This window comes from Mustela lutreola, chromosome 10 (assembly GCF_030435805.1).
Source record: "Mustela lutreola isolate mMusLut2 chromosome 10, mMusLut2.pri, whole genome shotgun sequence".
In the NCBI taxonomy this organism is placed as follows: Eukaryota; Metazoa; Chordata; class Mammalia; order Carnivora; family Mustelidae; genus Mustela; species Mustela lutreola.
In genome coordinates, this window is record NC_081299.1 from 37,431,128 (window position 1) to 37,444,828 (window position 13,701).

General features: G+C 54.5%; 1 protein-coding gene across 2 annotated transcripts in view; it reads right to left on the minus strand.

Annotated features, from left to right (window-relative positions):
* Nucleotides 1-13,701, minus strand: part of TRABD2B (TraB domain containing 2B) — a 198,494-nt gene that overhangs the window by 28,220 nt on the left and 156,573 nt on the right. For both annotated transcript variants that reach the window (XM_059135321.1, XM_059135320.1), the window contains exon 3: nt 4,030-4,176. In XM_059135321.1, the coding sequence (XP_058991304.1) occupies nt 4,030-4,176 (147 nt within the window). The remainder of the gene's footprint in view (nt 1-4,029; nt 4,177-13,701) is intronic.

Sequence of the window (13,701 nt, forward strand, 5' to 3'; positions counted from 1 at the left end):
GAAGGGTGGCCTTGGGCAGGGGGTAGAGATAGAGATGACAAATAGAAGCCTTCAGAATCATCAGAGAGCCATGAAGGAAGCATCCTGCTTTCCTTCCCTTCTGCCAAGGGTCCCGGCAGAGGCTCTTCCTCCTCTGCTTCCTGACCATGAATGTGCATTTGTGAAAAGATGAATCTCCATTCATTCCTTAGGGAGCTAAAAAAAATTGCACAAGGACAAGAACCAGAAAGTTCAATGTCAAAGCCATGACGGAGTCAGGCTAGCCACTGGGGTTTCTGGGACTGCCCGGCAGCTGGCTGACATTCTCTGCATGTTTCATGCTGATGGGCCCTGGCTCCATGCCAAGGATGGGACTTGGGTTTGTGCCCGGGCTGGGAGGGAAACAAATTAATGATGTCATTAGACTTGTCAGGAGCCTTAAATCTCCCGTGACACGTTTAAGTGCAGGATACACCATAGAATTTTGAAAAGGACATGTCAGGTCCCTGGGGTCTCCTAGAGTCACGAGTCCGAGGTGGGAGGATAAGATGGACAGGCCAGGCAGGGCTGGGGTGGGGCCGTGGGGAGGGACTCCAGTTTAGGCTCCCCTGGTCCACAACCAGGACAGGGTCAGGTGTGGTGGTCAAGTGCTCGGGTCTACTGACGTCACTGACCTCAAGGGCCCCATCCCTTCTCTTCAGTCCATCCATCCAACAGACACCTTCCATGAACTTCCATGGGTCTAGCCATGTGTCAGGCTAAGGGTCCCAGAGCACCCTCAGATGGGATCTGTTTCCCTGGAAGAGGCTCACTGCCCAGCGAGGGAGTCACCGTGGGATCCATGCTTTGAGAGGGGTGTGGGCGCAGGGAAGAGGCACCTCCTGGATAACCGCGTGTCTGGCTTGGTCCAGGATGATCCGGTCTCATAGCTAAGGTAGATTCCCCATGCCTGGTAATTATTCTGACCCTTAATTGTATTTGACCTTTCACTCTCCAAGGTGATGAGTATACGGCTGCTCGCCACCTAACACAGGCTGGGGGCCCAGACAGGCTTCCTTTGCTTCACTCTGTGGTTGTGGAGCATCGATGGTGCAAATGACCTGGGAGCTGTGGGTGGTTGGGGCATGAGCCGTTTCCGGAAGTGAGATGGTGGGGTGGGGAGGCAAGGGAGATCAAGACTGAGACGCAGCCAGCGCCTGTCCCCCACCCCGGGCCCTGCCTCTAGAGACCATTGGACCATCCTCTGCATGGTGGCCAGCGGCATCTTTCTGACCACATCCCTCTCCCACTTGAACTACAGGGCTTCTGCCCCTCAGCAGGCATTTTCACCCCCTGTCCCCTACGATCTGCCCCCTGCTCTACAGATGGTTCCTCAGGACCCTCCACTCACCACCCCCCCCCCCCCCCCCCCGCTGACCCAGTCAGGCAGCCAGCACCTCCCTTCATCCCTGCCTGGTAGACTCCATTCTCAAGCCTAGCTCCAACACCACTTCCTCCCTACCTACAGGCGGTGACTGGCCCCCTATAGACTGTGTGTCCTCAGCTCCCCACAGCTTTTGGGGCCTCCCGCAACAGAGGCAGCCCCATGTCACCCGGACCCCTTTTCCATCAGCACGTGGCTCTGGATTTAGCCTGGCTGCTTCAACTCTAGGCTTTTCTGTGTCTGGGGGCAGGGCTGCCTAGTCCCTCCCTTGAGGGCTAGACTCTGCCTGTGTACCCAGGGATCCAGGGGAGGGCCGCCCAGTTTGCTATGCTAACCCGAGTGACCAGTCCAACGGCACCCCCTGTCCTGCTTCAAGGACAGGCACTGCCAGGGGACCCCCAATGCAGTTCACCTGTCAGAGACAGATCAGTGGTTCTGGACACAGGCTCAAAGTAAATCTGAGCTTGCTATCTCCTGAGGTCACCCCACTCTTCCCTCTCTCAGCTCCTTGTCAGCCACAGCCGCAGCGGGGCCCTGTCGCCCTCACCCCTGCCCCCAGCCCAGCTACTTCATGCTCAGGCCACCCCGAGTGCTGACCAGGTCCCCGCAGCCACGGAACTCGCCAGCCTCCCTCCCGGCAAATGACACAGGGCGGGGCTCTGGCACAGGGCTCTTGGACACGAAGGTCGGAATCAGAGCTCCCAGAGTCCTGAGCCTCCTCTGCAGGCTCCCTGCAACCTTCCTTTCACTGTCTCCACTGCACGGGGCATGACACACACCCACCATTGCTCTCCCGGACAGCCGTTCGCTGGCACTCACTCTGCGCCAGCCCCTGCACTGGGCCTTGGGACAAGGGAAGCGCGGCACACCCTTGCTTCAGGGAGCTCTGGCTCTAGAGGGTGGCGTGCGCACACAGAACCTCTCGGCCCGGTCCCCCGCTACACTTCCAGCCTAAACTCACACCCCTGCTCCTGCTCTGTCTTGCCTCTGTTGAAACATTCCTCTACCTCCTCCCCGTGGCCAAGTTAGGTTCTTCCCTGACCTCCCACCTTGCAGGCATCCTTCCTTCTTACCCCGAGTCCATCTAAACTCTTACTCCTGCCGCAGGCTCCAGGAGCGCCCTCTACCCTCCCTTGGAGCAAGGGTCACGCTTGGGAGTCATATGGAATGTCCTCTTCTCTCCTGCCTGCCCTACGAGGGTGGCTCTCTCTGGCTGCCCTGTCCCCTACTGCCCCATATCCCTTTTCATAGCACTGGGCCTGGTATTTATAAACGATTTCATTCATTCATTCAGCAGCTATTTGCTGAGTCCTGCCCTGTGCCAGGCACTGGCCTAGTGAAGGAGAATATACTGGTGGACCAAACAGATGCAAATCCCTGGCCTCAGGGAGCTTACACTGGAGTGGGGAGACAAACAATAAATAATCACTTATCAGTGAATCAAAATATGTAAGTTGGTGAGAAGACAACAAAGACCTTGGAGGGGGAGTGGAGTATAGTAAAGAGGCTGAGAGCGTGGGCGCGGGGACCAGGCCGCAATTCTAGATCAGGGAGTTGGGGCCCACCTTCCTGAGATGATGGCGTCTGAGTTAAGATGGGGGGATGAGCCAGGGTGACACTTGGGGAAAGGGAAATGTGTAGGATGGCAAGGGGGCCCACGGAACAGCCCGAAGGCACACAGAGCTTGAGCGGTGTGGAAGGGGAGAGCCGAGGGCATGGGGTGGGGGTGGGGGAAGCCCTGGGGCCCACACAGGTCATTACGGAGACTCTGGCTTTTACACGGAGAAAAATGGGGGAGTTACTGCACTGTCTCTAGCAAGGAACTGCTCTTGAAAGAGTGGTTAAGCAAGCACCAGGACAGAAGGCACAGGGGTTCTCGAGAAGCCCCGGAGAATTGCTAACCCCATCCAGGGGTCAGGGAGGGCTTCTTGGAGGAAGTAACAATGGACCATGGCCCAGCAGGAGGAAAGGAAGAAGGAGGAGCCTGAACAGAGGCTCAGGGGCCTCAGCGGGCAGGTGGTATGGGGCACTGGTCCGTGGAACAAGGTCTACAGGCTGGGGCGCCTGGGCTGGGACACGGTCAGCAGAGGGCAGGACACAGAAGGCCTCGAGTCCTGAGGGCGGTGTGGATACCTGGTGAAGTCGCGCTCAGCCTCGTGGGGTGCTTCTCACACTCGGCCCCCCCTTGTAGGTAATCTCTCCTCTAGGACTTGACTCAAGGCAGAACACCTTCAGCTGGACTCCAGCCCAAGTGCTCACAGTGAACTTGCTTCCCCCGGCCTCTAATTTCACTGGATGCTGAAATGAACTTCTCAGAGGCTTCCCCACTCTTACCAGGCTAATCTCCTACCGCACAAGCCAGACTTGAGCGCTGCACTTGGTAACTTGCAAACTCGACAGTTAAGGGGTGTGTGGGCTTGGGCAAGTCTCTTTGCTTCTTTGAGCCTCAGTGTCCCCATCTGTAAAATGGAATACCCACCCAACGGTCCTGTTATTCATGGCAGAGAGACAATTGCCTGCACCTGGCACACAGTAGGTATCTAATACATGCTAAATGGATTCATATGGGCCAGGCCTTCGGAACTGGGGACCTAAAGGCTATCTGGGTGGGAGGAGGGGAGCATCACCTGGGATGTGTCGTGGTTGAAGATGACAGCATTGAGATCCCCACAGTTGTAGTGTTTGATGAGGTCCTCTGTGGTATAGGGCGCCTGCAGGCTCCCCGCCCGCACACTCTCATGCTGCAGCAGAGTCTGGTTCAGGGCAAACAGCACCTGCACAGAAGAAAGACAGAAGAATAAGGGCTGTCATTCTAGAACAGGCCAGGGGCCCCGACACCTCCAGGCCCAGCCCTCCTTGCTTTGGACTTTGGGGCAACAGGCCCTGAAATAGGGAAGGTGCGTGGGGCCTGGCACGGGCCAGGTGCAGCCTAAACTCTTCCCTGGGCCTCTAGACATGTTCAGCCTGTTCTCATCCCCAGCCCTTTGCCCACACAGGTCCCAGCTTCTGCTCTGGCTGTCAGCATCTTACCTACTGATGGGGCAAAATGAGAACCTCACTGTGTCTGGGGTTAGGGATGATGGGTGAGTTTGTCTTTCAACTAGATTTTTCTTATTCTTGTGCTTAGGAAAGTTCTAGAATGAGCACAGACTAATGGGGAATCAAAGGCGGGCAAACAACGCAAGACAAACACATGAGCCAAACAAACAGGAAACCCACTTAGATGTCAGGGACCCACCCAACGGCCACTTCTTCCAGAAGTCATCCCCACTCCAGGCAAAGGCCCAAGGAGCCAGGCTTCTCTGAATCTGACCCATGCTGGCACTGAAGCTCCTTGAGCTCTGGGCCGCTATACGGAGCCCTGGGGACACAGCTGTGGTCTAGCTAGACTGGCCTGGCGTCAGAATCACGCAGAGCACCAGACAAAGATATCTGCAGCCCAGTCCTCATGCCCGGAACTGGCATCTCTGAGGGGGAGCCCAGGATGTGTAATTTTCACAGGCTTCCTAAGAATGACATTAAGGGGTCTGACTGCTTCTGCCATGAGGACTACGCTCTGATGGAACACAGCCTGCCCAAGAAGGCTCCAAGAGATGATCTCAAATGTCCCATTTTAGATGGGGAAACTAAGGAAGGGACTGGAACTACCTTCATGTGACGATGTATCCCAGACCCCTCTGGCCAAAAAGGGGAGGAATGTAACCACGATCTGGGTTCTTTAGCACAGGTGCAGGGAAAAGCTGCTGCAGTTCCTGGGCAGAAGGCCTGGAGGTCGTCTCAAGCTGTCTGTTCTTGCTGTAGCCCAGTCCCAGCTGGTCCTCCAGTCCTCAGGCCTGGAGCATGCTGTTTGCCCATTATCTGTTTGCCACCTCGGACCACGGTCCCCAGCCTGTCTTCTCACCAGTTCAGTCCCCAGCATCTCCCGCTGGGCCCCGCTGGGCCCCGTGCAATCTGTCCCCCTCCCTAGAGACCCCTAGAGACCCCCCATCCCATAGTCATCTGCCACAGTCACTTTTTGAAAGCACAAATTTGATTGTCTCTCCCCCACCCTCTTTTTTTCCCTTCAAAACTTTCACAGGGGCCTCCTGCCCTCAGAGTAAAGGCCTAGCTTCTCAGCAGAGCCTGCCAGGCAGTGACCCGGACCCTGCTGTGGTCGAGGACCTTGCTTCCTACTCAGCCTACGTGTTTCCAAACACCTAGCTACTCAGCACTCTCGTGTCTCATGGCGTCTTATATGCTGTTCTCTGTGCACAACAGCCTCCTGCCTCTGCTCTCCACTTGCAAATCCAGACTTGGCCTTCCAGGCTCTGCTCAACTGTCTTCTCAGGAAAGCATCTCTGACCGCCTAGGGGCTGACTCAGGCACCTCCCGGAGGCCCCCTGCAGACAGACACAACAGTGGCTCCAGACCTTAACCTGTCTGCATATCCATGCCCTTGGCCACGGAGCTCTTTGGCTCCCTCCCATTCTGACATTGTGAGGCTGGACTCTGGATATAAGCAACCAGGACATACAGAGGCCTGGAAAGCATCAGTGGCTGCTGCTGTCTATTGCAGCTCCACAGCTCTGACAGCAGCCCATGCCAGCCCACTGAGGAATAGGCAGAGCCCAACTGCCTCAGTTGTCCCACTGAGGCCATTTCAGTCCAGCCGACAGATAGCCGGCTCCCAGACGACGCGAGTAGGGCCAGCTGAGCCCAGCAGGGCCCGCCTGCCACCGGGTCCGGACACCTGAGCAGACGCCCAGTGCCAGAGCTGCCCAGCCAGCTGCGACGATGGACAAGCGATCCGCCATGCTTCTGTCCCCCAACCCGGCGCGAATATGAGGTGATGCCTGTCGTTCAGCTCCCTGGCTCTCCCACTAGGCTCTGAGCTTCTTGAAGACAGGACTTACGCCCTACTCATTTTGTGTCTGCAGCTCTCAGCACAGGGCCGGTTAACGAGAAGATGTCGCTCCATCCTTTCCCTAGCACCTTAGTGCCACCTAGTGCCCCCTGCTGTGGTCTGTAGCTTCCTATTTTTAAGGTTACTCAGTAAGCCCCTCAGACGAGATCTGGGAACTTTGGCGCTCTGTCTGCAGTTGGGGGCTGCTGCTACCATGGAGCAGGAGCTCCCACCAGGGACATCAGCCATCTCCTTCCAGAACACACAATCTGACCAGAAAAGCTCATGTTATAAGGTACACAACGTACTGATGTGGGCAACAGGGCCAAGCATGCTGGAGAGATCCCCTCTGCCTGCCCCCTCCAGCTTCTGATTCTGGCAGGCGGAGAGCTGGAGAGCGCTGGCGTGCAGTGGCCCAGGTTGCTCCCCGTCATGAGCTGGCTGGGGAGACCCCACTTCCGGGCCTTCCCCAGGCTCTGGTGAGTGCCCTGACATTCAATCTGCAGCCACCTAGTGCAGGATGTCAATGGCAGCCTGGTGGCTGGGACCCATCGCAGGAGGCAGCGATGTTGCTGTGCACGTCACTAAGGCAACAGGCACTTCCTTCCACACCTAACAGGTGTGGAAGGCCTCGCATGAAGGCATCCACATCAGGCTAGAAGGCTCCACTTCCCTGCAAGGCTGGGATCCACGGGCTCCTGCGACCACACCCCACCCCAGGGCACACCTGCCTGCGGTGAGGTCATCCATGCAGGTGCCCAGAAGCCGTGACTGGAGGGGAAATGGCTTCCCTGGGCCTCCCTAGACCCATGGAGTCACTTCCACAGTCCTGTGGTTTTCGTGGAGTGTGGATGTGTTCCAACGAGTTAAGCACGCTACCGTCTATAGGGTGCTAAGAACAGTCCTGGCGTGGAGTGAGAGCTGGAGGAATGCTTGGTAAATAAAACTTGGAAGAAAATAGACTTGAACCTTCCCAGATTGGAGCTGGAAGGGCCTGTGTAGGTCATCCGCTCCAGCGGTTTTTTAAACCTTTTTTTTTGGCCATAGAATCCTTTTCTATTGTTACTGTTTTCCAAAGGAAACTTACTTGGAACTCACTATGTGGAGCAGATAAAAGTGGAACTTTTCCCAATTGATGTGAGGAGACAACTAGAGCCTGAAGTCCTAGAGGCTCAATGCCCTCCTGCAACAGAGGCTCCCCTGGCTTTTTCGTGAAACCCATGGGTCTCCCGGAACCCAGTTTGAGAACCACAATCTCATCCTGTGCCCATCATAGAGAAGAAGAAAGGAGACAGGGGCCCGAAGTGGTCAAGAGAGAGTTCACCCAAGCCCACACCGGGAAGCTAGGGGCAGAGCAGACTCAAAGCCAAGCATGACGCCCAGGCCAGGACCCTTTGTGGTGCCACAGATTGGGGATGGATTTCAGGATGTTCACTGGCATGGCCCAAGTTCATCCCACATACGTTACCACACCTGTCTTCCTTTTGCAGCCTTGTGAAACAGCTCACAATAGCAACAGAGTATTTATTATTAGCGTGTTACAGAAAACTGAGAGCAGATCATTTAAGAGACATTCCCAGTGTGGTGGGGCTTGGACAGAAACTCACACTGATCATTCTAGACTCCCACCACCCCCAGGCAATGTTTGGTGCTTTCCACAGACCGTCCCCACCTCCCTCCCCAGTCTTGGCATTTATCCCATAAAGTGTCCATCTCAGGTGAGTCCCCATTCCCTGCCTGTGTAGACTGAGAGCTTGGTAAGGGCAGGGAGCCTGCCTCTTTGTTCAGTGGTCATGGCTGGAAAGCAGAGGTTTGGGAACTATTTTGGGAGGTGGACTGTTGACTGCCTGAGACCTGACTGTGATCAAATTATATGCTCTTCCCCCCCAACCTCCCACCTCCTAACCATCCTTTGCAACTCATGAAGAGGTCCTCATGGGTTCATTACTAGGGTCCTCATGTTTATGGAGCACTTACTCTGGGTCAGGTATCTTCTAAGCTCATATTAATTTGTTTAAAGTTTACAGCATCTTTAAGTTAAGTCTAGTATTAGCTCCAATTAATAGATTCAAAAACCCCAACCCTAGAGCAAAGACAGTACTCACCAAGGTGACAGAACTGGAGAGGGATGGGACATGCACTTGGGCTTGGGCAGGTCAGCCCTTGACTCCATCCTCCTATCAGCCCACTGCCCACTGGGGCCTCCCTCTGCTCTCCCTAGGGGACAGCTAGCAAAGTGCATGTCCTGATTCATAGACGGGAAACCAAAGAAGCAGAGGGACCCAAGGCCACATGGCTTGCATGGGGTAGAGCTGGGCTTTGAATGATATCTGTCTGGCTCCAGAACAGGTTCCTATGACTGGAACTTCAAGAGAGTATGTGCTTCTTCATGAGCATTCTTGGTGCTTCCGACAGATACAGGGAAGTGGCACTTCTTCATTCATTCAACGAACAGTTACTTTTTGTGGATTCTCTGCAGGGATCTGGGGCTGGTGGATGAATTGGGCATGGTCTCCACCTCTATGGAGCTCATTTCAGAGGCAGATATCCCAACTGACCGTGACAGTAGAGGGTGGTAAGTAGGGCCCCTGAAGCCCCATGCACAGGCACAGAAGACCCTCGCCCTGATTTCTGCCTCCCTCCCACTCACCCTGAATTTCCAAGCCTGGCGCAGCTCACAGCCTCCTGGGCCTCCATGCTTTGTGCCCCCGGCCACTTTAGAATAACAAACCCTCCTCGCCAAAGCCGCTGTGGCCCACTCTAGGATAATGTTTATGATAAAGCTTTGACATGGAATAACAAACACTGGGTAGAGGCTAGAGCCACTTTTCTCGCCCTGGATGACCGCGTGTGGAGGCCCAGCCACCGGGAGGACCTGAGCATCCAGGGCTGCCCCCCTTACTGGGGCTGGCCAGTGCTGTCTGCTGAGTGTAGGCCCGGAATTTAAACACGTTTTCAAACACAGGCCTAGGATGGAGTGAGGCAGGCGCCAGGAGGGTGGGGACAGGTTTATTGTTCCAGATTAGTCTAGTAAACAGTCCTGAATGGGCTGAGACGGTGAACACCTAAGCCTTATGTTCACTTGCTGGCCCAGCACCATCAGTGTGAGGACAGACAGCGAGACGCCCTCTGCCAGAGGACGTGCTGCAACCCAGGGCTCCTTGGGACAGGCCTGGCTCTCAGGCTGGGGCTCTGGGCTCTGAGGTGGATGATGAGTACCTCTCACCCCAAAGCACAGGGAAGTCACAGCACAGGCCCCAACCCCCTCAGCAACGCTTACTGAGCACCTGCCATGTGCCAGACACTGTTCTAGATGCTGGGGATTTAGTTAGCGACAGAACAGACCCCAATCCTGCTCTCATTGAGCTTACCTGTTGGGGCAAAACAGAGAATAAACAAAGTGATCAGTAAAGTATTAGTGTCTGGCCCGTCAGATGCATACAACAATGACTCCATTGAACTGGGGACCGAGACTGCCTCCGGCCACTTTGAGCTCATCAAGCCTCCGAATCAACAGGTAAAGACGGGCGTCACTGTGCTAGCCGGCGTGACTGATCCTGACCAGCAGGGGAAATGGACGGCTGCCCCACAGGGAGGGAGAGAAGAGCCTGTCTGGCACACACGAGATCCCTCAGGGCGCCTCCTGGTATCACCACACCCTGCGATTAACCGACGTCATGACCGACGTCATGCGAAACCGCAACAACGCCATCCAGGCAGGACTCTTAATGGTCCGGATCCTTCGGTAATGAAGGTCTGGGTCACCCCACCCGCTGTGAACCACAAGCAGCTGAGGTGCCTGCAAAAGGTAAAGGGATGAAAGGAGTATGGTGGGAGCAGAGGAAGCTATAAATAGCAGCTATGAGCACAGGACCAGCGACAGAAGCAAAAGACAGAATCAAAAGCAAAAGTTCAAGAGTGTTTCTTCCTTATTTCACGAATCTTTGTATGTGTATAAAATATTTTCTTCTGTCTCCTTTTTCTTTTTTTCTGCCCCAGGCATGTAGCATAAGACATACTGACTTTGCATTGTAGTATTTAAGTATTCTTAACTTTATATCGTCATATTTAAGTTACAATGTTTCAAGGAGAAGAGTAAGCATTACCCAAAGGCTTTGACTCCTCATCCTGGGAAGCCCATTCTGGTTGCACGCAGGATGGCTGTATCATGTTAGGTGGAATTAGGACCCGTTATTATCTTTTTTTTTAAGATTTTATGTATTTATTTGATAGAGAAATCACTAGTAGGCAGAGAGGCAGGCAGAGAGAGAGGGGGAAGCAGGCTCCCCTCGGAGCAGAGAGCCTGATGCGAGGCTCGATCCCAGGACCCTGAGATCATGACCTCAGCCAAAGGCAAAGGCCCAATCCACTGAGCCACCCAGGTGCCCCATGTTATTTTTCTTTATTTGGAAATGAAGTATGGTTTAAAGGGATGCTTGTGAGTGCCAAGTTAACAAAGGATGCACTTACGATGGTTAATTTTATTTGTCAACTTGACTAGGCCATGGTACCCAGATAGTCAAAGATTATTCTAGATGTTTCTGTGAGGAGACTTTTTAGAGGTGACTGACATGTAAATCAATAGACTTTGAAAAAAGCAGATTAGGTTCCAGAATAATTAGATGAGGGTGGGTCTCATCCAATAAGTGGAAGGCCTTCATAGAAAGAGGCCAACCTCTTTTGTTGAAGAGAATTCTGCCCACACACTGTCTTTGGACTAAACCTGGACTGGGTCTCCAGCCTACCAGTCTACCCTATAGACTTTGGACTTGCCAGCCTCCACAATGTGTAAGCCAATTCCTTAAAAGAAATCTATCCACCCCATTGATCCATCCACCCACCCATCCATCTATCCACCCAACTTGGGGTACTATTGCCCTGGAAAACCCTGACAAATACAGTATGTGTTACAGGGAGAAACCAAAGCAGGAAAGGGGGCAGGGGTTGATAAGGTTAGGGAGATAGTAGGTGCAAAGGCCCTGTGCAACTGTGAGAAGCAGCAGAGGCCAGGGTGGCGGGAGCTGAGTAAAGAAAGGAGGACAGTGATGGGAGATGTCAGAACTGGTTAGAAGGCCATGCTCCATGGGCCATTGTAAGGATGCTAGGAAACCATCCCCTATCACCATCTTTTCAGGGAATGGATTGTTATTTCCCCCTGACATTTGAGGAAACAGGCCTTGAGGATGGTGAGGTCTCCTGCACAGGGTCTCAAGTTGATGGACTGGAACTGGGATTCCAATTCAGATCCAGCTGACAGGTGCTGAGTTCTTTCGGCTACCCCTGGGCCTCACCTGCCGAGTTACCGCCACTCAGTCGTTGGTAGGAAGAACAGACATGAAGAGACAAACAGAGACCAGTGTGGGAGGCCCAGTGTCTGAGTGGGGGTCAGCTGAGAAGAAGGAGGGGTGCTAGAACATTAGCCATGAGCCTGGTCAGAGCTGACACGAGGAGGGGAGAGAGGTCATGATTGCCAAGGTAGCCCGCCTCCTGGAGGGCTTTCCTGTGCTATGGCTCTCTGCCCTGGCCTGACAGATTCTCATTTGTCGTGCTGCGTTCTCCCCTGCCTCAGGGCCGTCCCCTTGCTCTGTTCTGCCTGAAACCACCCTTCCACCCATCGGTTCATGCTTGCCTGCCACTTGGCTATAGGGCTCCTTCCTCAGAAGGCCTCCCTGCGCCAGGGGCTGGGCAAGTTCCCGGAGCACCCAGCACTGCTCGGACGCTTTGCCCTCCCCCAGCTTCACGACTGTTTCATGCTTGTCCTCCTTGCCCCCTGCTGATGTGCCAAGGGCAGGCAAATCGTCTGACTTGGTCACAGCTGTTTCTGCAGCAGACAGCACAGAGCCTGACACATAGTAAATGCTTCAGAAATACGTGTAGAGTGAATGAATAAAAAGTGGAGCAAGTTAGTCATTCCAGAACCCCAGTAGGTCCCTACCCAGACCCAGTACCGTCCCGGGCCCAGAGCCAGGAAAGCTGAGTCTTGGGGGCCTTGGGCCTCCATCAGTCTGTCAGTGCCTGGGGTTGGCGCGCAGGGCTGATCCGCCCATGGGAAGGTTCCTCCAGCCCGGGAGAGCGTTCCTCAAAGGACAGAGCCCACCGGGGTCTGGCTGAGGTTTATTTGTTTATTCTCCTCGCCCCACTGACAGCACCAAAGCAGTGCCGACAACTTCCCTGCTTCCTGCTCAGTATTCTGAGTCCCCGGAGCCCCCGGTACAGAATCCTGTCTCCGGACACTGGGCTACCGAGCAGCAGGCATCCAAATAAACACAAGGTTTCCTGGAGCCAGGCACTGGCTCTGGCTTGGCAGGGAGGACCAGAGATCTCATGTCTGTCTGAGTCTAGGCAAGTCATTTGCCTTCCCTGGGCCCTGGTTTACCCACCCATGCAGAAGACCAATTCACACATGCATCAAGGAAGTATGTACTGAGAAATGATCAGATGCTCTTCTAGGCTCTGGAGGTATAGCAGTAAACACAACATTCTCTCTAGTGGGACGAAGGTGACAATAAAAACAAAAAGAGCAAAAGATGTATGTTAGAGAGTGATAGTGGCTGAGAAGGAAACAAGGCAAGGAGCACAGGAGGGGTGTGTGTGTGTGTGTGTGTGTGTGTGTGTGTGTGTGTGCGTGGGGCTGACATTTTGGGGATAATGCCCAGTAAAGGTACGAGAGAAGTGACGTTGCAGATCTGAAGGAGAAGGAGCTGAGGGAGGTGGTTCTGTGGACACAGAGAGAAGGCTGGTATGGGGCAGAGGCAGCAAGTGTAAAGGCCCTGGGGCAGAGGCAGGCCTGCTGGGTGTGACAGGCAGGAAGGAAGCCAGTGTGACTGGAGAGGAGTGAGCGAGGGGGAACAGGTCGTGAGGTCTGTCTCAGGCAGGACCTAACGGAAAACCGATGGTGCACGGTCCATGAAGCGAGTTCCAAGGAAGTAAGTTCAACTGCAAGGGTAACTCAAGTACTTTGAACGACGGAACATCGACAGAGGTGCAGACCGGGGTGGTGGGGCACTGAGGAGTAGCAGTGGTGGAAGCTTTCCTGCCCCAAGCCTTAAGGAGAAAGGGGGGAGCGGTGATGGACCTGAACGTCAGGGGACGGCACAGCTACCCCTCCCTGACCTAGCAGGACAGAGAGGAAGGAGGGGGCATGAACTGTCCCAGCTCTCTTCCCCTCCTGCCAGCGCTCCCCACTGACATCAGGACAAAGGAGGCCAGGCAATGTCCCAGCAGCTCTGGGCTCTGAGAAGGGAGAACAGAGGGTCCATTGGAGAGGAAAGGGGATTTCCAGAACATAGATGGAGGTAGGGCGAGGTGGGCAGAGAGGAACACATCCCTTAAGGCCTGTGGGCCTTGAAAGCCTTTGGCTCCCCCTGAGTGAGACAGGAAGGCCTGCAGTCTGAGCAGAGGAATGCTGTGGTAACCC